This window comes from Lepidothrix coronata, unplaced genomic scaffold (genome assembly GCF_001604755.1).
Source record: "Lepidothrix coronata isolate B3197 unplaced genomic scaffold, Lepidothrix_coronata-1.0 Scaffold292, whole genome shotgun sequence".
Classification (NCBI taxonomy): Eukaryota; Metazoa; Chordata; class Aves; order Passeriformes; family Pipridae; genus Lepidothrix; species Lepidothrix coronata.
In genome coordinates this window covers 541,785-564,495 of record NW_016690472.1, presented here as the reverse complement: position 1 = coordinate 564,495, position 22,711 = coordinate 541,785, and the positions used below count along the sequence as shown (strand labels likewise).

At 41.0% G+C, this 22,711-nt stretch overlaps 1 protein-coding gene across 1 annotated transcript; it reads right to left on the bottom strand.

Annotated features, from left to right (window-relative positions):
- Nucleotides 1-3,507: 3,507 nt before the first annotated feature.
- CUNH16orf87 (chromosome unknown C16orf87 homolog) lies at nucleotides 3,508-15,697 on the bottom strand. The gene is made up of 4 exons (XM_017837128.1): nucleotides 15,556-15,697; nucleotides 11,926-12,022; nucleotides 9,572-9,754; nucleotides 3,508-4,055 (listed from the first exon to the last, which is right to left on the bottom strand). Exons 1-4 carry the CDS (start codon nucleotides 15,619-15,621, stop codon nucleotides 3,937-3,939), a joined length of 465 nt encoding a protein of 154 aa, XP_017692617.1. The 5' UTR covers nucleotides 15,622-15,697; the 3' UTR covers nucleotides 3,508-3,936.
- Between the last annotated feature and the right edge of the window lie 7,014 nt (nucleotides 15,698-22,711).

The window sequence follows — 22,711 nt, the reverse complement described above, 5'->3', positions numbered from 1 at the left end:
ATCAGAACAGCAGTTAAGCACCACATCCTGTCAGGCAGTAAGATAATGAGCATCCTTGATAGCACAGTCCAAGATACAAGGAACAGACACAGTGCTGAGAGTATATACTGTGTGTGCACTGTTTCACTATAAAAAAACTCCAGAAAAACAAAATAAAATAAAATAAAAAAATTAAAGCACTAAGTAAAATCAACGCAAAGACCGTGTCTGGGAACTGATACTCAAAGCCAGTATCTCATTTTTAGTCTCTCTCTCCATAAATCCTGCCCAACCACAGGATGATGATAATCTGCAAAGTATTCTGCAATACTTTGTTCCATTTTCAACTTTTTTGATCAACCATAACAGTACTAGAACAAAAAAACCAAGAAAATCAGAGATGTTTGTAAAATTTGACCAAAGAAAACTTAAATACATGGGACTTCCAGGTGAGGTGAAGAGTTTCCTTGAATCATTTTTTATTTAATTGCCAACGGAAAGTTCAGAATTCTTTGGTCCTGACTAATTACTCACCTTTACCAGTTCTCACTGCTCAAGAGCTGACATCCCACACTGGTGGAGCAGTGTTTCAGTGCAGAGAGCCAGTAACACCCATGAGCAGGATTTTAAGTTCTCATGTTAGACATGAGTGATGTTCTAAAGAAAAATGATCTTTCAGGGTACTTTCACTGAAAACTCACTGCTATGCTCTTCCTAGTCTCCATAGTAAGAATGCCTGAATAAACAGTGAACTATTTAGAATAAGGCTGCCATCTAGTAGCAGAATAGAGGAAATGCAGAGAAATCTCAAGCCAAAACTGTGAACCCACTTGATGGTCAGACATGCTGCTACACAAAACTATAAACATTGCAAACATAGCTCTTAAAAAAAATAAATGGAAACAGATTTCTTGCTGAATGGTGGTTTGCAAATAGGCAGGGCTCCAGTACAATCCTAAACTATTCAGTTCTTAACAGGAAGTTTACTCAGTCAGGCAAATCAACATGTACAGAGTTGGACTGGTATTTTACTTAATCTTTTGTTGGCAAAAAACTGCAGCCTAATTTGCTTTTTCTGAAAGATTATCTTTCTGTGTGAGGTTGCATGTTACAAAAAATGCAGTGAAACAAATGGAGACAGCCTGAATCACAAAGACAGTCACAGGCAGGACCTAAAATCTGGAACTAGAGTCACAAAAGTTTTGTGTAAGCAACTTCCTGAAGTGTTACCATATTTATTCCTGCTTCTCAGAAACTGTGCAGTTTCCAAGTCAGAGCTGCACACACAGAAATTTTCTCTTTCATCACTTAGCTGTCACTAGCTTTATTTTAGTCTCATAGACAGAGCAAATACAATTTACAATTATAATCTACAATGATTTGCTGCAGTGTTTCATCTGTGGATCATCCCTAACACACAAAGAAAGAGTTCCTGAGATGCCATCATGTTGATGCCTCTTCTGTACAATGCAGACACTTTCCAGTTCAGTCACTGAATGTGTTCCAAGAAATCTATGTCTTGGCATACCACAGTTACCAGGGCTTTTGGAAGATGCTGAAATGTCCTGCCTATACAGGAAAGAATGGCTTGCTTCTGGTTACTGGGAAGAGAAAGTCTGGTCTCTTGCTTTGCCATATCCACTGGCAAAGAACTACTCTCTCCCCAGGACATTTTCAAGGCCACCTGCTTCCATCACAGCTTTCTCAAAGAAACTGGAAGCCATCAGGGGAAGAAAAGCAGCATGACAGATGATATATGGAGAAAAGCTGAGGGCAGAGACCTGGGGAAGACAAAGGGAAGAAACAAAGAAATAGAACTCAAAACATTGTTTCCAGAGAGCCTCAGCGATGAAGGAGAAAAAACAGCCTTGCACTTTTGAGAGGTATGAACATATTTTTCAGCACTTATTAGAGAAGGGACCTACCTAAATGTAAAAATGTAAGTTAAATTTTGTCACATCTAACAACATTAACTTCAGTCCTCTGACAGTAACTTTAACTCCACGTGGAGGAGCAGAAAGAAACAGAACAGGTAGGAAAGCAGGTCAGAGCACCCAACAGACTGCCTTGGCAGTTCCCTTTTCCCTTCTTATCACAGCAAATCTCATTCTAGCAACAGGAGCAACACCAGCCTGATCATATCCTTCAGTTTTCAAAGTCAGAACTTCCCTTTTGCTGTTCTGACTTCAATAAATTACCATGCAAACATATCCTCTAGCCTTAAGAGTCACTCATCTGTCCTTACTCCTGGTTCTGTGACAGGCTGGGGCTCTGGAAAGCAGAAGTCTACATGATGTAGGGAAGTCGGTCTTGTGTTCACAATCTCTCATTTACTGGAAGACAAATGTGTATTAAGTGGTTTAAGTTCATTTCCACACCCACCTCTCTCATGTAGCGCTAAACAGGATCCCAATTATTCCTTAGGAGTTAAGAATTAAAAATCACTTTCCATGTTTCCTGCTTCTGCCTACAAAGTTTGCATCTGATCAGTCCCTTGTGGCTTCATTTGAAACTACCACAGCTCCTTCTTTTAACCAATAACTAACAGACAGTCAGTATTTGATAGTCTGGCTTTTAAAAAAATCTTGGCATCCACCCAGAGCTCGGTTCTGTAGCAGAACCTCATCAGGCAATTCTCACTATTGAAGTAATGTGATACTGAAGAGCCTGAGTAATACTTAATTAAAAAACATTTAACTGCATTCCCCTTCTCAGAAAAGAGTGAATGAAAGGTGACAAAACCCCAGTGTATCAGATTTTATGAATGTAATTACCTCCTACACCTCCTCCCTCAGGATTTTACACAGCTTGAGGTTTTGGGGTTTTTTTCTTGGTAACACAACCCCCCCATATAGTTATTAAAGGAAGAGTTTTGGCTCCTGTTGCACAATACCACTTTAACAAAGACCACTCCGTTGAATGTCTTCCCCAAACCTATTTCTACCAAAACAGCTCAGGTAGACTTTTGCTTTGGTGTTTACAGTCAACAGCCCAAACACAATAGTGAGAAGAATTATGCTTTTAAAAGGCAGGCAAAGAAAGCTATTGAGAGTAAAAGGAACTACCATATCCTCGTGTTTTGGCAATAACAGTAAGATGCTAACTGCAGATCCACAAACCTGATACCTGCTTCTCTGCCTCTCCAGGAAATAACGGCCCAAGAAAGAGTTTGGGAGAAGAACTTACCAGCTGGGCAAGGCAGAGACCAGCAAACTGTTATTACAAAACAAGTGCTTAGCTCTTAAACTTCAGGAGTCTGACCTCATAAAATATATATGATTTTTAAAAAACAACTCTATGTAACAGGGAATGATTTTCTGGAGCTAATTCATACACAATATGAAGCTGTCTAACAAAATAATCCCCGCCCCAAATTAAACCACTTTAGTTTTCTTCCTATCAGAATTATACACCTATTAAAAAATTTAAGTCTCAAGTCATACCTAGGATGAATACCAGACTTCTAAGAAGATTAAAACCAACACACCCTGAGTATCACAAATGTACTTAATTCCCAGTTCAATAAAATATTGGAATATCAATTTATTAAAAAGTTATGTGAACTGTACATACATAAACTGCAATATAGCTGAAAAATCTGAAATATATAATTTTAAAGGAAAATCATTTATTTCTGAAAATATTTAAAATATTGCATTTCTGGCAGCAAATTCAAGAGAAGTGCTCTGGAATAGGTGCAGTCTCTCTGTGCATTTGTCTAGCAATTGTCTTCAAGGAGTAAAACATATCTGCTTCCTGATTTCTCACAGCACAACGTTGTGAACACTTTCTTTCTGACTGGTAGAGACAGAATTCCATTTCCAAGAACAGCAGCAGAATTTTAACAGGAAATACTATGGTCCTTGTTGGTGTAGACAACACACTTCCCGAGAGTCCACGACACCTTGGCAATCTGCCAGCCATCCTGCATAAACTGCACCACACTGTGCTTAAAAGTCACAGAATGAGTCTTTGATTGATAATTTTTCTGTTTATTTCCGCCAAGGCCACCGAAAATACGAAGGCCTTTTCATCTGAAAGGTTAGCATACATGTCCACTTCTTTTTCTTGTTTCTCTGTAGAAGAAAAAAAAAGTCACTATTAGAAGCTTTTTCCATTATTCCAAGTTAACGGGAGTTACACAGAAGTTAATAAATTATGTGAAGTAGTGGAATTGAAATCAGACAATCAACTCCTATGCACGAGGGATGGAGAAAGAGGAGGAAGCAATGAAGGCACACAAAGGTGCTGGAAGAGCCACAGAATTAGTCATCCAAAAGCATGACTGAATTTCTGTTCTTAAACCATGACAAAAGAATGAGTCGTTAATATAACGATAAACAAGTGTTCAAGTGTTCCTTCAGTGTTCTTGGTTCTGTTGGCTTTTTTAATTTTACATAAACACCTCACATTGTAGAAAACAAGGTTATTTTACAATATCCTCATTAAACACAACATTTGTCCCCCTACTTTACATCTAAGTGAAAGAAACCCAAGAGTTTAATTACAGCATCAAAGACCAAAGAGCAGATACTTGGCAGAAGTCAGGCTCCTAATTTATCATCATGAACATTTCTGGACTTTCTACACTGCAGCTCTTCCATCTTATCCCAGCTGTAGAACAATGCTAACACCTCACTGAGCAAGTGAAAGCCTGTCAGCCTCCTCTGCTGATGCTGCCTTGTTTCAATGCTACAGACACATAACAGGAAGCCATAGAAAAGTTTCCACACTGCAGTGCTCAAGTAAACTAAGTCCCACCACAAAAACTTGTAAAGTAATACGATTTCGGAAATACCACATTCATAAATATCACCTACTCCACATCAAGAGTATTTATATCCCAGTTTATCCAGCCACAGGTAGCTGACACAGATCATTAAGAAAATAAAGCCAACAAAGAAACAGTTTTGTCAGCAGAAGACCAGGCTTGTGGACACAAAGAAGAGAGAAATGCATTCAGAGTTTTAAGGCTGGTGCCCAGCTGTGGAACTCCATCTCTAATCCAGGCTCCACAGTGGCCTGGACTAATTTACAATCATGACACATAGCTCACCTGCCAGAGCCCTCTGTCTCACTAACACAGCCACACATGTGGCAACTGCTCCACCAAGACACCTGAACTAGCATGGGAGAGTGAAAGACAAGGCAGCACTGGAAAATAATGGAATGCACCATGTGGAAAAAAGATCCCAGCATCTCCTCTCTCCACCTCCTCACCCAGTTACCCCTCAGTGGGTTCACATTCATAATGATATTTTTAGATTTGGTTTCACATTTATGTTACAGTTATGGACAGTATTCCAACAGACTGCCTTCCCTGTGAAATCAAATGCTTACATTAAAAAACTAAGTAGGAGAGCTGAAAAATCCTTTACCACTGTGTTCTGATTTAATACTGATACAGAAACAGCAGAAACAAGCTTTCTGTTGTTTCCCTGGCTATGCAAGACAATATTCTCTAGGGTATTGAGTTTGAAATGAGTTAGAAACTGAGTTTCAGTGCAAGTCCTGCCTTGTAGTTTAAGACAAATCAGTTCCTGTATGTACACTCTGTCTGGGTTGCTCCACTTCCTCCCTCTCACCATTTAAAAATTAACAATGCTGGGAGTTGTTCTGAGCACAGACACTGCACACACTGGTTATTCCACATTAATCTTTTGTATTTTCATATCTAAACCTCACCCCTTCTTTCACGCTTCCTGATCCAAATCCAGCCACCACTTAAACATATGGGCACCCAGCAAAACGAAAAGTACTCTCCCCCCACCATCCCTGGGCTACTGTTAACAGATTTTGGACTTTTTAAATTTTAGTTGCCCTTCTCCTCTGTCCTCACAGGACAGGTTTGTTCTGACAGATTTCAGCTTACTGAAATCTTAATATCAAAGAGTATCAGGGATTAAGGTTTGCAAGCTTCACACGCTCTCAGGACAATTCCAGCTCTCAGCAGTAGCAAGTGAAGAGCCTGCACCTGCATGACATTTTATCACAGGCTGCTCATGGGACACCGTGGCTTCTGCAGACTCTGTTAAAACTTTCCACTTCAATCTTATCTGAGAGTAGCTTTGACTCATTTCTCTATTATGAACAAAAGACAAAAATGGTATTGTTCTTCTGATAGACAGTAAGACATTAAATAATAAGTCTTTTGCTGTACAACTAAGAGGTTATTTAGGTGAAAATAGTCGGTTTTTCTGGAGCACATCTCTTGCATTCCCACATCTCCTGCAACCCCTTATACCTTAAAACTGAATAGGTACAAATCAAATATTGACCCTCCCCCTCACAAATTTTGCATAGATTTACTATTCAAGATAGAAAGTTACTTCAAATGTGCACATTGGGCAGCAATTGTGTGAGTAATACAGCTGGAAAACATTTGAAAAAGAAAATTTGGGCCAAAAATTTACTTCAGCTTAAGTTTTATCAGGATACTGAAATATATATACTTTATGGAGATTCATCCCTTGTTAAGTAACAACTATGCTTTAGCAATTCTACAGACCACCCTTACTGAGCCTTATTTGCTGGTAACCTCTTTCAGAATAACCAACACCACTTCCTCCAGCACACAAGGGTTTTGTTTGTTTTAATACAGTCAGGGTTGGTACCCAGATAACACCTGGGAACAGGTCTGGCTGTGTGTCAGTCCCCCACAGTGCAACAAAGAACATACAACCACAACAAAATCAGAGTCAAATTATTATGAAGCGTTTCTATTTTCAAAATATATTGTACCATTTCTGAAGAAGAAATCAAGTGATAATTTTGACAAGCCAAGCCTGCAGAGAGAAGTTCCTATTTTCCAGAGTCATCAAATGGCTCTGGAACATGTGACAGGACTATTTTCTGGGTCCCAGCACTCTGCTATATCCCTTCAGTCTACATCAGCTTCCTCTTTCCTCCCCCTCCATTCCTCCTTGCTAAATATGCAGGAAAAATAGCTCGTTCTAAAAAGCCTTTTTGCTTCTTCTGTTCTTAATTGCTGCTGAATCCTGCAGCTCTTTGCTCTAATGTGAACCAGTCACAAAGGACACAAAAGAACCAGTCAAAGGCACAGACATAACTGGGAACAAGCACACTATGTATGGAAAGAGCACGGCAAGCAAGGAAGCAAAGCTACAAATGTCATGGGGGTCTTTAGGAAGACAATTTTCATAGCTGGGTGGCTTTCCAATGGACAGATGACCAGCTCTTCCATGCTATTATAATTGAGGTGTTTTCTGTTCACCTGTTTTTTCCACCTACAAAGGCATTAGGCACTGCAGAGGCCCAAGAGGCACCAAATACTTAACACCTAGGCAAGTAGTCTTTTCAAATATTTGGGGTGAAAGAAGGACAGCACAATCTCTAGTGGCAAAAATGTGTACCCAAAATATCACAGAAACACGCAACAGGCAAGGAAATAAGATACTTAAAGTCTAACACTAAGCTGACACCTTGCACTCCAGAGCTGACTTTCAACACTACACAGACTGATACCAGGCCTAGCAATCAGTCACACAAAAATCACCTTAACTGTAGTAGAATTACAGTTGCTTAATATACACAAACAACACCATCAAGCACCAGGTTTGGTAAAGGAAGATTATTTCTAAAATTCCCACTAATTACTCCACACACAGTAGTTAGGTCAATTTTCTAAGAGATTTGAAAAGGGAGAGGTCAATGTTAACTTGATTTATAGTAATTACTTACAAAATGGTGAGTTCACTATTGAATTTATTTTTATAGCCATGACAACCATATATATCACTTTTTTTTTTTAATCAGCCCAAAAATCCCCACAGTGACACATAACAGTCTGACATAACCAGAAATAAGTCAGAAGTAAGAAAATATTCTAAGCCTACTTACTGCTGAACAATAAGATGAGCTGTACTGGAGCAAAGATAATGACAAATGGGTGTGAACCCAGGCTCTGTACCAGCTCTGCAGAAGAGGGTGAGCAAGAGTTTGTAGCAGTATCACAAGATCAAGTAAAGGGGATGGCAAGAGCAGGACAAGATGAGGGCAATCTTACCAAGTGAGATTCAACTTTAAAAAACACACCAAGAAAAAGGCACACCACACACACACACACACACACTCTGATGCAAAGATCTCACTGCATCTCTATCTCCAGTTTTCTACCTCCAAGCACTGGCATATTGTACTTAGCAGGCTGCAGCAGGAGGTTAGAAACACTCAGCCTAGTTTTGAATAGGAAAATGTGTCTCTTTTTGGAGACTACAAAACATGCCTTACGAGAATGGATCTTTTCCTTTGACTGTTTTCCTCTTTTTCAGGGGACAGAAAAGAAGATTTACTTTTTATATGGCAACCCAAGCAGCTTGCTGGAATTTTAAAACCAAAGCTGTTTGTGAACTAGACCAGCAGTTAAAATGCCTAGAAAGGATCCTAAAGCTGCTAGACAAAGTCTAGCTTGGGTCAATAACAAATAGGGAAGCTGCATACATCAATAAGCCACATGAAACAGTGAAGAGATTAGGTATTACAAGTGCATTCCTATTATAGGAAAACAATTGCCACCCAGAAAAAAATACAGAAATCAAATTCTACCTCCTCTTTCCAAATCCAGAGCACTAAAAAACTCCACCAAATCCCAATTTATACTTGTTTACAAGAAAGAAACATTAAGAAAGAACAGATTTAAATCAAACAGCAGAGACATCAAAACTGGTTTTGAAAAGTGAGAAACTAAAGGAATTTGCAGCATGGATTAGCACCCTTTTTTCTGCTAACAAACAAGTTGGAAGGGAAAAAATAGCAGCATTTCTGAGTTATACCAGAAGATATACTTGAAGGCTTGAGGAGTTTTAAGAAAAATATCTTCTGAATATTTGTATGAAGTCTTCTTACCTGCCTTTCAACCTTTTTAAGTCCATGCTAAGTTTTGGATTCATAATTCAGGCCTAAAATTACTATCTCCAAAAACACAGATAGCAAACAAAGTGCCAATGGGCTCTTAAAACAATAGAAATTTTAAGTGACAGTTACATTCTTGAGGGGCTCCAGAATTACTCTCCTCATGTAACAGTCTCTTGGCTGCATAAAGACTAAACCCAGCAGGTTACCAAGGAACCTTAATAATCAAGGAGGCATTTTTTCCTCTAGAGTGTTATTCTAGAAACATGGCTCCAAAATTCAGGTCATAGTAGCAATGCCCTTTTTACTTTGGCCTTCCAAAAGCTTTCAAGAACCTTTTTGAGCAATCCAGTCATTCTAATCCCTCTCTGACAACAGACATCATCATATTGTTTGTCCTTGTGATATAGAGCAGCAGCACCTTAATAAAAAACAAAACAAAACCTCCCAGTTTGGTCCAATGGCTTTCAACCTACATGCTGAAACTTGACACAGTGGTTAAAAATACAGATTTAGATCTTTGTGGTTTGTTTCATCAGACACTGAAACATAAAACCAGAGGTCTCTACAGATGTGAAACAGTCCCCACCCTACATTAAGATATCAGGTATTGGCTGAACTAGTCTAATGAAATGGTTTAAATGGCATAAACGTTTACTGATTAAAAAAAGTCTTCATACAAATAGAAAACCCAGTGAACGTATTTCTCCACTTCTCATACCTCTTTCTTCCTCGTGCTTTTTTGCTGAGGCACTCTTAGGTCTTCCTCTTCCTCTTCTGCTGTGATCTGAATGGCTGTTAGACCTGGATCTTTTTCGGTTTTCTAAGTCTTTATTTACTGCAGAATTTATCTTCTCTCGCTTAACTCTCTCTGTCCGCCTCCGCTTGGCCTCGCTCTTGTTTTCTGTGCAAAGGAATAGAAATGGACTCATCCAGAGATCCAGAGTTCTTTTCATCTCTGTTCTTAACTTATTCCTAGTGCTTACCCCACCTTTTTTTCCTTAAAGTGGTTAGATGTCTATGCCTGTACAGCAAACATGATATCCAGGCACAAATTAAGGGCTCAGATCCAGAATGACACTTTGCCTCTTGATTACAAGGATCAAGCCTTCGGTTGCTTCAAGTGCATTTTGCAACATGAGACATTTGCTAGTACATGAAAAGCTCAGTTTCCCAAACAAGATGGAAACACAAACTGTACACACCACAGCCACGAGGACAGCTCACTGCACCTGCTTCCTCTAGCAAAAGAAAAAGGTTTATCACACAGGCAGACACCACTACACTTGATCATCTTTTGACAGTAACAATGAAATCGTTCCTGCTGCTCAGACAAATCAAAGGCTGAGTCAAAGACGCCGTCAATAAATGGCACAACACACGGTGTAGGTGTCCCACCAAATGCAGCCTATGACAAGGCTGTGACAGGGGTATTGTTTTTCTACACACCAAAATAAAAAATAAATAAATAAATAAAAAGTGTATTTACATGAGTTTCACCTGGAGGTTAAGTATAAATTAATGAGCTTGGGTACCCAAAATAGTACAGTGACCACAGCACACTACTGAACATGGATTAGCTGCACATTTGCAAGGCTGCAGCACCATTCTGCAGTAGTTATATTGTTGAAAATACTGAAACATTTCCTAAAAGAAGTGGCAGGTACCTTATGAGCACAATATAGACATACACAGTCTCTTACCACATCTTCCTGGGGAACTGATTTTCTCTTGCTGCAGTTGTCCCATTAGTTCTGTACAGGCACAGGGTACAAACTGGACAGCAGGGTAACTTGTCACTAATGTTAACACAAAACCTGTATTTCACAGTGTCACAAACAGGCTGAGGTGGCCAGGGACCCTCTGGAGACCAACCTGTCCTCTACTCAAGCAGGACCACCAAGAATCAGTTGCCCAGGACCACGTCCAGAAGGCTTTTGAGTATCTTCAAGGATGGAGACTCCACAACCCCTTTGGGCAACCTGTGTCAGTGCTTGGTCACCCTCACAGTAAAAAGTGCTTTCCAACAGGATGGCCCCCAGCATATATTCACTTTGTCTCCCCTAGTGCACTTCCTACATACAAAACTGAATTATACAACCAGATTATGGTCTTCAGCCTCATTTCTAACTACTTCATCCACTGGGGAAGAGGAAAGAAAACTGACTAACACTTCCAGCCTACCACAGACATTTCTTAACCTCCTCCACCTCGAAAGTTCAGTTATCAGCACAATGTCATCTAATTCCTACAAGATCCTTCAAAACACGGATACAAAACATCAAACGCTTAACTTCCATTTTGTAGGTCTGGTAGATAATTTTTAAAAGTAGACATTCTAGATCAGATATGCTGTTGAGTTTCTTGGTTTTTTGGTTTTGTTTGGTTTGGGTTTTCTTTGGGGTTTTTGTTTGGGTTTTTTTTTTAATATACATCTTCCCTGACAGGTTCTTGTTCTCACTCATTCCTACTAGGACCGGAGGAAGTGATAAAAGTGATCACAAGAAGAATGTTATTCTTGCCAGAATGCATATTCAACTGACTTATTACTGTATCCATCAACAAAAGACACACAAGTTGGACACAAAAAATACACTATTTTTCAATTCAACCCATGGAGAGAGAAGCAACACCCACCTGGATTTAGATTAAACATTTTGACCATTTTTTTACTTTTGACCATTTTTTTACTTTCAGAAAACCCAGCTTCAATGAGCACATACTCTGAAATCAGATCCTTCTGGCACTTCTAGACACTTAGCTTCGGAATAGGATTAACACAAAGCTTCCTGTAATGAGGTTTTTTGCATAGACACCAATGTGCACAGCTAGAACATACACAGAGAAAATGCCAACATCACAAGTGCAAAGGAAGACAGATTGAAAACACCAGCTTTGCCCCCCTCCTCAAAATTCAAGCAAAATTAACATATTCAAAGTCTACCAGGCACAAATTCAAGGGAAAGTGAACTGACAACAGTCAATTTACACAGACAAGTAAAATACTCATTCTTTGCCTGCAAGAAATAAGGGGGAAGAACTGTTGCCCCCTTCTTGCCCCTCGGTCAGTATTACCTGTGATGGGTGGGGATCTCTCAGAACGTTTAGCATGCAAGAGTTTTCGACTAATAAATATGTAGCCACAGGGACATGATTTACATGCAACAGGAACCTGGGAAAACAAAAGACAAATATTTCAGATAATTTCAAATTATGACAGAATTCCTTCCCGATGAAGAAACAAACACACCAGTAATTCTCATTTGGCAGACATAACTCTTCCAATTCAGTCAGTACTGCAAACTATGGTCTGAACTATTATACAATTGTATTTAAACATAATAACACCAGATTCTGCTGTGAATCACCCAGCAAGCCTTTTCTTTATGCAGTTGTTCAAAACCAAGCTGGAAATGCACAGCTGCTGTGATTGCTTTGCACTGCTTTTCCCCAGACTGGCAGGAAGGGGGTGGGGGAAAGTGGAGAGCATTAAAGGAAGGCTGAATTAAAATAGAAATACAATTTCTCTTCAGAGCTCTCAAATATCACCAGTCAAATCAGTCAGACATTTCCAGTTGTGCTTCCTCTATTTACTTTTAAAAAATAATTATCAGTTAAACCCATCAGTGCATTCAGAATACATTCACTTTCAGAAGCATTTGAAAGCAGCTCCTTTAGAGAGCAGGAGCAGCTTTAAACAGGAGGCACAACAGAGCCCGAAGCAAAACAGATGCATTTGTATCACACTCTGCTCCAGAGCTGGAGACAAGGCCGGGTGGCTACAGAAGGACCTTGTTAATTCAAAATGCAAATAACCCACCACAGCCAGTCAAAAACCGACTGCAGGCCCAAGAGTTTGAGAGAATACAGTCCTTTTCCTGATCAGCTAAGCAGACAGGAGCAGTGTGTTCCCCCAGAATACAACAATGTAAAACAAGAAATGCCACATTTAATACGAAAAATGAAAAAAAAAAAAATCTTACTTGGAGCAATTTTTTAAAAAAGGCCACAGTGATAAATTACAAACTTCATTACCTTAATGCCAAGATCTTTTGAGATCTTTTAAAAGTAGTAAGGAATACACCATGTTGCTTTGATTAGGTTTAAGACTCAAAACACAAATCAAAGCAAGTTTAAACAGAGATCTGGAAGAGATTAAAATAACACACGTAAAAGTCGAGTCATGTCGAAGCATGACAGTGGGGGAGAAAAAGCAGGAGGGACTTTCTCCAGTGTAATTCTTTAAGACAGGTCACTACAAGTTTGCCAATGTCCACTGAAACAAACAGGAGCACAGAACCACGACTGTCTGCCCAATTTAACCACTGGCTAGGAAAAACCCTGCCAAAATAGTACATGAATCTGTAAAGGGGAACTTAACTGCTACTCGGAATAAACAAAGTATTTTGCTTTCTGCAGCACATCCCAACTCCTGTATTTCACCCTGCAAGCAGCTTACAGATAAGGCTTTTGATACAGGTTTTACAGAAATAAAGACTTTTTAATTCCCTTTATGGAGACGCTGACATAATAAAACCAATTCCAATAAAGGTTTATTGAACCTTAAAGCTCAGAACGTAGCAAGCTTGTGTGCACACTTGTCTCCTTGTTCATATGTCAGTATAACACTACTAAAGCCCACAGTCTAGCAGATAATGTGTGTATTTTTAAGGTGATACAGGAGTTCCATTTAAATCCATTTTTGAACACTCGGGTCTCTCCAATAATTACGTTTCCAGGCTCAGCTTTAAAAAAAACTTTTGGCAAAACCACGCAAGGGGATTGGAACAGACCCAGTATTTTTCAACGAACTTAACTGTATTTAACAGAACAATACTGTTCTCCCGTTACAGGTTTGGCATGTAGGTGTGTGCATCATTGGGAGGGAAGGGACTTATTCACTGAAAAACGTGTCAGTTATCCTTTGAAGACCTACACTGATAACATCCTGCACCATAATTAAGGCAAAATAGTCCTACAAACACTACTTCGTTTAACATTTTCCTAACCAAAAAGAAATTAAGTTTCTTATACAAGAAATTTTACCTGACACTAAATTAAGAAGTGATAATTATCTCCTCTGATTGACTATAAATACTTCAGGCTCCCCAGTTTAATGGGGCTGTGCTTTGGTTGTGAAAATATCATTGGCAATGATATATCACCTAAATTACGATAAAAAAAGTTTTAAAGCCTAAGAAGTCTTACTCAATATTACATTACAATAATTGTGGCTGTCTCAATATCTCCATGTACGCCAGTTCTAGTTAAGAATTCAGAAACAAATGCAAGGCCCTTGTTTATGGAAAAATTTAAGAAAGACTAGTACAGGACACAACCACTGAAGAGTCACACGAGAGCTTCCCCAGAGCGACTTGTACTGTAGGCTTTAGTTTCTTGTCCCCTCTGAAATATTTGGCAGTGAAAAACAAGGTCCTGTGAGCAACGTGTGCCAGGGCAGGACATATATGCACATCAATTCCATATTAGCCACAGAAGAGTTGCTAAGAGAAAATCTACACTGACATATGCATATCATGTGTTTTAAAGTGCAGAACAAAGTGAAAGATTTCACATCAGTTCAAAAAGCCTACAGTGTTTGCTTATTTGCCCTTTCTATTGTTGGTTTGACATTCACTACATTTATTAAATAAAACAAAAAAAGAAACAAACAAACAAAAAGCCAAACAAAAAAATCCCCCACTCTCATATGTAACTTCTCACTCATTTTCATTTCTCCTTTCACCAACTGAATAACCAGAACTCGGCACACGATTCTTTCTCAGAAATAGCACTTCAGTGACGTGCTTAACGTGAGCATTTGCAGTGGTTCATCTGCTGGTTAAAACATGAAAGGACGCCCACACACAGCTCAGCACTCCAAACTGTTCCAGCAGGAGTAGAAACACTGGAAAAACTATGCAAGTCAGAACAAATAATACGATTTTTTTTTTAAGTAGAGAAAAATGGCACGAGATTATTTTTTTTTCCCAAGTGTAGCTAAAGCAGCGCGTCCCAGTCCGCTCGCAGGGTCGAACGGGAGCAGCGCGGTTCCCATGACCGCATGTGACAGGCTCTGCCCCTCCGCCGAGCCCCACGGCCGCTGCTGCAGCGCTGGGCTATTGTTCGGGGCTCTGCTGGAACCGACCGGCCTGTTTTTAGCAGTCACATCGTTCCCGGCGAAGGCAGAGGAGCTCCCGACGCGGCAGCGGCCGCTGCGGGTGTCGGAGTGCGAGCAGCTCCATTTTGTGCACACGAGGGACCCGCGGGGGACGCGGGCGGCTCCGGGGACCCCCCGGCTGCGGGGCAGAGAGTGCGGCCAAGGGATCGATTTCGGTGCTCCCAAAGCGCCCCGGGAGAAAACAACACCGCCGAACGCCCAGCCTGGGGCACACCAGGCATCCAAAGGGCGAACTGCATTATATAAATCACCAAGCCCATTGTATTTGTGACAAACCCCGCGGTTACTAAGCACCACGAGCACACAAACAACGCCGCAGCCGCGCAGAACTACAAGGGCTCCACCGCAATGTAACCAGCACACTACCCTGCGAGAGGGACGCGGCGTTTAATCCCCATTCCACGCAGGAAGCTGCAAAAGGCAGCAATTATTTGTTTCACACAAACGCCGCCTCGCAGCGGCACCGAGACGCTTTTCCGCGTCCCCCCTTCCCGGACCCCCGCGCTCGGCCCGCGGCCGCTCACCTGCTGGTCGCACTCCGGGCAGGACTTGGTGGCCATCTTCACTTTCTTGGCCCTACTGGAGGACATGCTCGCTGCTGCCGCGGCGGTGACTGACACTGCCGGGGCCGGAGCGCCGCCCGCCCGGGAGGAGCCGGCGGGAGGAGCGGGAGGAGCAAGCGGGAGGAGCAGGAGGGAGGAGCGGGAGGGAGGGGCCGGAGGGAGGAGCAGGAGGAGCAGGAGGGAGGGGCCGGAGGGAGGAGCGGGAGGGACCTTGGGGAGGTCCGCGCGCCCCCTCATGGCCACCGACAGAGGAGCTGCTGTTGCCCGCGAGGATGAGGGAGCCCGGGGAGTGAGGGGAGCCCGAGGAGTGAGGGGAGCCTGGGAATGAGGGGAGCCTGGGAATGAGGGAGCCAGAGGGATGAGGGGAGCCTGGGGGTAAGGGAGCTCGGGGGATTAGGGACTCCGGGGGATGAGAGAAGCTCTGGGAGACAGGGGAGCCTGGGAGTGAGGGGAGTCCGGAGATGAAGGAGCCCGGGGCGGTGAAGGAGCCTGGGGGATGAGGGGAGCCAGGGGATTAGGGAGCCCAGAGGGTGAGGGAGATCGGAGGATGAGGGGAGCCCAGGGGCATAGGGCAGCCTGGGGATGAGGGAGCCCGAGGGGATGAGGAAGGATGAAGGGAGCCTGACTGAAACGTACGAGCCGTCAGAAAGCATCAAACACAATTTTTTTGATCTTCCTCTAAATTCGGCAAAAGAAAGACTGGAGTGGAGGGGAATGGTTATCACCTGCTGCTCTGGTGCCTTTAGGAGCCTGCTGGTTCCACGATCGGGGTGTTCAGTCATGCATCTAAGCCTGGCAATGCTTGCAAATGCGATGTTTTTAGAGTAAAATGTTATCAGGACCAGAGCAACATGAACAGCACGAGGCCTCTGCCGCCTCAGCAGGATCTGAATTTCTGAGGGGTGAACTGCATTTACGCAATCCTTCAGACTCTCAGTTTGTCATGCCAGCCCTCTCCATCCTTACTGCCAGTATTGTACTATGAATAAAGAACCAAACATCATTTGCAATATCCTCTCCTGTGCCAGTACAACCTGTTGATTTTTTCTGTCCTTCCTCCTTGGTCAGTCTCTACCTTGAGCCTTGTTCCCACACAGGGAATGAGAATACACTGCTCTGTACTTGAAGAGCATCTCAGGCTCCCCATGTGTGTGGTGGTTTCTGTCTGTGTACAGAGTTGCTAAACTGGCTCATTTGCCCTTTTCCTTTTCTCCTTAGTATTTAAAGTTATGACTCAGAGGGTGTATTTGTTTCCCTGTTCTCTCTGTGTGTTGTTTCCAGCCTATACCAATCCATTGGCACAGGTCTTTCTCCAGAGATACACAAAGATAAGACACGTTTATTTTCCATATAAACTGTTATTGCTGCCAAAAGGACAAATGCATTCCTTGTAGGCAGGACATCCAGATTTCATTCCTGAATCCAGAACAAGTCCATGCACACAGGACCTTGAGACTACTTCTGGATTTTTTTAAATTATCTTTATTTTTTTTTCTTAACTGAGAAGGTCCAGACATTGCAAAACATAGAAAGATATTTCAGGGGAATTTATAACAGCAGGGGGCTCTGCTGGGTATAGTAACAGTATCTAGTAAATAAATTAATGAATATACAGGACAGCTTACAGAGATCTATGACAATGTCTTGCTTTTCTTTGTGCGGCAAATAAAGTAGTCAGGGACAGCTGTTCAGCTATTCCAATACAAACAAAAATACTTTCCTTATTGAATGCAAACAAGAGAGTATTCCTAGCTTGACAACTGATTATTAAGACTTTCCAAAGAGATAAATCTTTTTCTGGTTATTCTAATTTATTAACACATTAGTTTTGAGTTTTGAAAGTCCAAGACTGTTTTCTTTTACATAATTTCAGAGGTTTGATCCAGTACTGGGATAAAAACAAGAACATTTTTTAATGGTACAGGTACCTCCTCTCTTAAGAGAGTCCATGAGTGGCACTTTGCAAGACCAAATCTCATTTAAAATGTGTTTTACACCAGCTTAAAATAGAAAATAAGAAAGTTATGCCATTTCTCTATTTTATGAAAAGCTACACGTGACTTTGTAAGTGCCTGATAGCTGCTTTTCTTTGCTGTTGTCACCACAGGGTCCAGCTGAGCTGACTGGTCTGAGGTCTTAGGGCTCTTTCCCGGTTCACTGGAATGCAGGGCACACACCTGCCACATCAGCTTCCTGCACACTGCAGTATTTTGGTGTGCAACTCTAATTCTACAAGGAAAAAAAAAATCCCAAAATAGGTAAAATTCACACATCTAACCCACCTTAGAGGGGGAGAAGAAGCCCTTCCTAAGTTACATTTCTGGTCAGCACTCCAGGCCATTTGGAAGGATCCTCCCCTCCTGCAGCAGTGTCCCCTGGGAGGCCTGACAGCCTCCCTGCCAAAGTGCTGACAACTCACAGCAAATGGAGAAATTAAATTCCTAACGTGCTGTGCAACCTCGGGTCAGAAAGGTTATAAAACACTTCCCAGTTAAGTAACAACTTCCCAGTTAGTCAGCTATGTTCAGTGGGGTTTTATTCTTTCCACAGACTAAGCGCTATCTGGAGAATTCTTAAATTGTATCTAAAATACAGGAGTAGAATGTATGAGAGGAAAATTACAAATAATAGGAAGAGCTAGATGATAATGTTTGCAATGTTACTGTGGAGGAATTGAAGTTGTAATGTGACAGTACTCAACTGGTAAGAAGAAAGTACTATATAAAAATGAAGTCACTATATAGACAGGTTTTAATACTGTTTCCTATGATTCTGGTTTTGGAAATTTTGGTAATCACGATAGTTTGTAATACTTAGTAATGTTACTGGGCTTCTCATCAGTAGATTTCAGAGTAGCTGTAATCCGAGTACCCTCTGAGTCCTTTCATAGGGAATCAAAGTTGTGCCTAACAAGTCCTTTGAGATCCCATTACTCTAAATTTGGGCAAGAACAACATTGAAGTGGTACAAATGTTGGTTTTGTTCTCCAAGTACAGCTAAATATTGAGTGTTTCCCAATTACAAAGCATTTTTTTAATCTAAAGTGTTGTTGTGCATTGATGCCTTTTGGTTTCAGGAAGCCACGTTCAGGCTGCCTTCCTGTCCCAGCTCGGCCTGGCACATTAGAGCCGCCTGAGGAAAAAGGACCATGGCCCCAGTGTAAGGAAGTACTTCGGCTTCCACCAGCACAATGTAACTGCTGGACATCTCACACGGCTACGACAGGTCATGAGCCAGCTCAAGGTCTTACTGTGTCACCAACCCCGTGGGAATCAGGGCCCACTCGTGCAGTGAGTCACTGCAGCACTTCCCCACCTCTGCAACTGGAAGTCAGCATGACCTGGCCACCACAATCCACTGGACAGAGCCTAATCAAAGTCAAGCCCACTTCAGTAAACAACACTTTACAATTTTTAGGAAGTTATATTTTTTTTATACCTTTACTGTGCTCCTTTTTCTAATCAGAAAGAAACATTTTATTTTCTATCTCCTGAATTTTAGTAAGTTGCTGTTTTAGTAATGGGGGAAAAAAATTCCTTGAACTTTTCCAATCAACCACTTGGTTTTACTTGATTCTTAAAGCAAATGTGTCCAATACAATGACCTTTTCCATAAACTTTATAATAATGAACTGCATGTCTCTGAAACCCTTCTTGGAGTAAACACTTGCTGAGAAGATCCCCTCCAGTAAAGCTGAAGCACGACCTACATAATGAGTTTTATGGCCTAGGTCAATAGTGGTTTTTAGAAAGTATTTATTTGCTTTGTGGAGCGAGTCAGCTTCAGATGGGGTTTTTAAAAGAAGCTTTTAATAAAATATCTGTAATTTAAATTCTTTAATGCCTGTAGCAGTTAACATTCCATTAAAAAAAAATGAGGCATCCAACATTTTATTCTCACATATCAGGCTTTTTCCATGCGAAAATTTATTAAGATCCACGTTATTCAGAACAGCTCAGTTTCAACACAATAATGCAATTTCACCAAAACCTCACATTGCCTTCCTAGAGCACCTTTTCAATTAATTCTTATGAAGAGGATTCAATAGACTATTTTACACATTCCACTTGAGTTTGGTTTTTGGGTAGGAGGTTGGGCTTCTTTCTTTTCTTGGCTTATCATGAGATAATGAGAGCTGTTAAACATTAAGATATGAAGTTACTGAAATGGCACTTTTTTCACAGACTGCATTGAGCTTTGGACCAGATCTTAAAGATTTATGCTCATTTTGAAGAACAGAAGCAACAGTAATTTCTCTGAAGATGCTCCTTATACTCTGAACTGCCACCACGGGCACTATGCCACAGGAAACAACCATCCTCCATACTTGCACAACACAGAATTCAGAAGGCTTTGCTCTTTTTGGCCTACTGAACCTACTTTTTGTAATGTGGTTTCCATCTGCTTAGACTCTTCATGGATTGCTAAATATCATTAACAAAGCTTTGGCATTTTAAGAGCAGTTTTCTATCCAGTGTCTTTACTTAAATGAAACAGCAGGAAAAAAATGAATGCTTAGTTACCACGTGCCATTATTGTAATTATGGGGTTTAAACCACGCAGCTATTGATGGAAAGCAGCATGTTGAAGGTTTGTCAAAATGGAAATGTGACAGCAGTTGTTATTCTGTTTATCATGGTTTTTTCTCCAACACTCTACCTTTGTATGTATTTATGCATTTGCTGCTGTTAAGTACCCCTAGCTTGCCACCATCAACATGAAAATCATTAGTTTAGTTTCCTATAACTGCAAGGAAACCACCCCATGTCTTTATGACTAAAGATGGAAAGCAACATAGAGATCAAGGAACTGCCCTTGTAAAGCAGTACTGTCCACCTTCCATATCTGACTTGTCTGAAACTTGTGCTCATGTGATTTGCATAGAATACATAAACTGCTGATCAGTCAGACTGAGCAGCACAGGCCAACTTGCAGAAGCAAACAGCCTCTCTGAAGGGCACATCTGAGCCTGTGTTTGTGTGTTATCTGCAGTTCAACTCGGGGGCAGGGGGAGAGAGAAAGGAAGATTTCCGTAAGGAAATACAAAAAGATCCTTCATCCTTAATAGGTCATCGCACAAGCTTTTTACAAAAGTTCACTGACTAGTTTCACAGCTCACAAGGGTAGTTTTCTTTTCCTCATGTGATACCTAGACGTGCCAAGATCCAATAAGTCAGAGTGGCATTCACAAAAACAGCGACTCTGACGCTGGAGCAGAAGCCCAACTCTCCTGAAGTCACCAGAAGCTTTGCTGCTAACTTCAAAAAGCAGTGATTTAAGAACAACTTTGCCTCAACATTGCCAGTTCATCATAAACTATTTACTTGCAGGAAAGCATCTGTATTAAAATAACAAGTGGAGATACATTTATCATGAATAAAGAGAGATACTTTTCTATAACACCAACACCATATTGCATTTGGCATGGAAAGGCTTTGTTTCATCCTGTGTGTTTCCTGCGTGCATTTCTAAACTTAGGAAATGGTCAGACCATTGAATTTCAGCTTTGCTTGTGTTCATTGAAATGTTTCACTCCAAACGCTTGTTTTGAGTTGTGCAACACACCTTTGAAGGTGCCCAGCCCCACTCCAACACTGCCGGGCTGTTACACACTAACCAGCAGCGTTACAGAATTTGCCAGCAAGGTCTGAGGTCTTGCTTGGATTGTCCCTGGAGGCAGAACCGGAGATGTCCGGCACTCTGTACCTTTACCGGTGAGGGATCAATGGGAGATAGGGGGACAGTGCTGGCTGGACACTTTCTGCCACGCCAGCTGTTTCTGGGGGGTGGATTGGGGGTGAAGCAACATGTGGACCAAAAGCAAAGGTTTATGTGTGTTCTTCCCCCAGCAAAATTAGTGGTTCCAGATCCATTGGACTTCGATTTCTAATAGCTTCAACCTTGATTTCTAATGAACCATAAAACACACTTGAATTAAGATATCTGGGAAGAGTGCTTGTATACACTGAATATAAATATTAGAATTTAAAATAATTTGAACATTTCAGGTAATCTGATTAAAGCTTACTATAAAACCAGATCTGCCTTTGGTTTTGCAGTAACTCCAACCTTGACATGTCTTACCACAGCTTGTAATATTTTCTTCTGAACAGCTTTTTATCAAACCCGGAGAAAAGGCACCATGTCACTGCTTGTTAATTATCAATCAAAATGCCAGATTCAGAGAACACTCAGCTTTCTAGAAATATGACTGATGACAACTTTAAAAGGAAAGTGCCAAAACATAGAAGATCCAAAATTTGACATTTCAAAAGTTAAGAATTTTTAAAATATGGAAAAAAAAATCAGTCTGAGGGAGATGTAGACTGCAATGTCCTGAAACAGCTACTGTGGCTGCAAATAAACAAAACTGGACTTCTTGGAACTTGAATTTCTAACACAGAGTGCTCTATTGGCTCATTTTGTGGGCAGAATTTTGGAGGGAGGACAAGCAGGGCCAGAAACACTCCACATGGCCTTCATAAGCTGAAGAGTAAACAAGAAAAAGCTCTTAGTACAATCAGTACAATGACTGGAAATATAAAACAAATGAGTTTTCTTCATCACCTCAAGAGTGTTCCTTCAGCACAAAAAACATCCCATCTCTGTTACTTTGTTAACTATGTATTGACTAAAATTTTCAAGGAGCAATTATTTTAAATTAGCACAGAGCAACTGCTGAAATAGTGCACTTGAAATAGAATGAAGACTGGAGCAAATTAGTTATGAAACTAAACACTGTGGCAGAAGTTTGTTAAAAAGAAGAAATGCTAAAGAGAGGAAAAAGGCTTAAGACATAATTGTATGGGATGAAATAAAAACAAATGCAGCAAAAGCAACCTCCTTGCTCTTCATCAACTGAGGAAAGATACTAAAACAATAGAACAAAATCCAAGTCTCAAAACATCTAATTTAGGCACCTAAAATTAGGAAGCTGTTTTTTTATATTCTCTCTCAGTCAGTGGAGAAAGAGAAAGTGAAAATAAGGTTCTACAAAAACAATTCACAAATAAGGCTGATTTACAGCCCAAGCTCTTACTCAGGGAGGTAACATTAGGTCATAGGAGTATTCCTGACTGAAAGATCCCTTATTCCACTCTCTGAGCACAAACAAGGA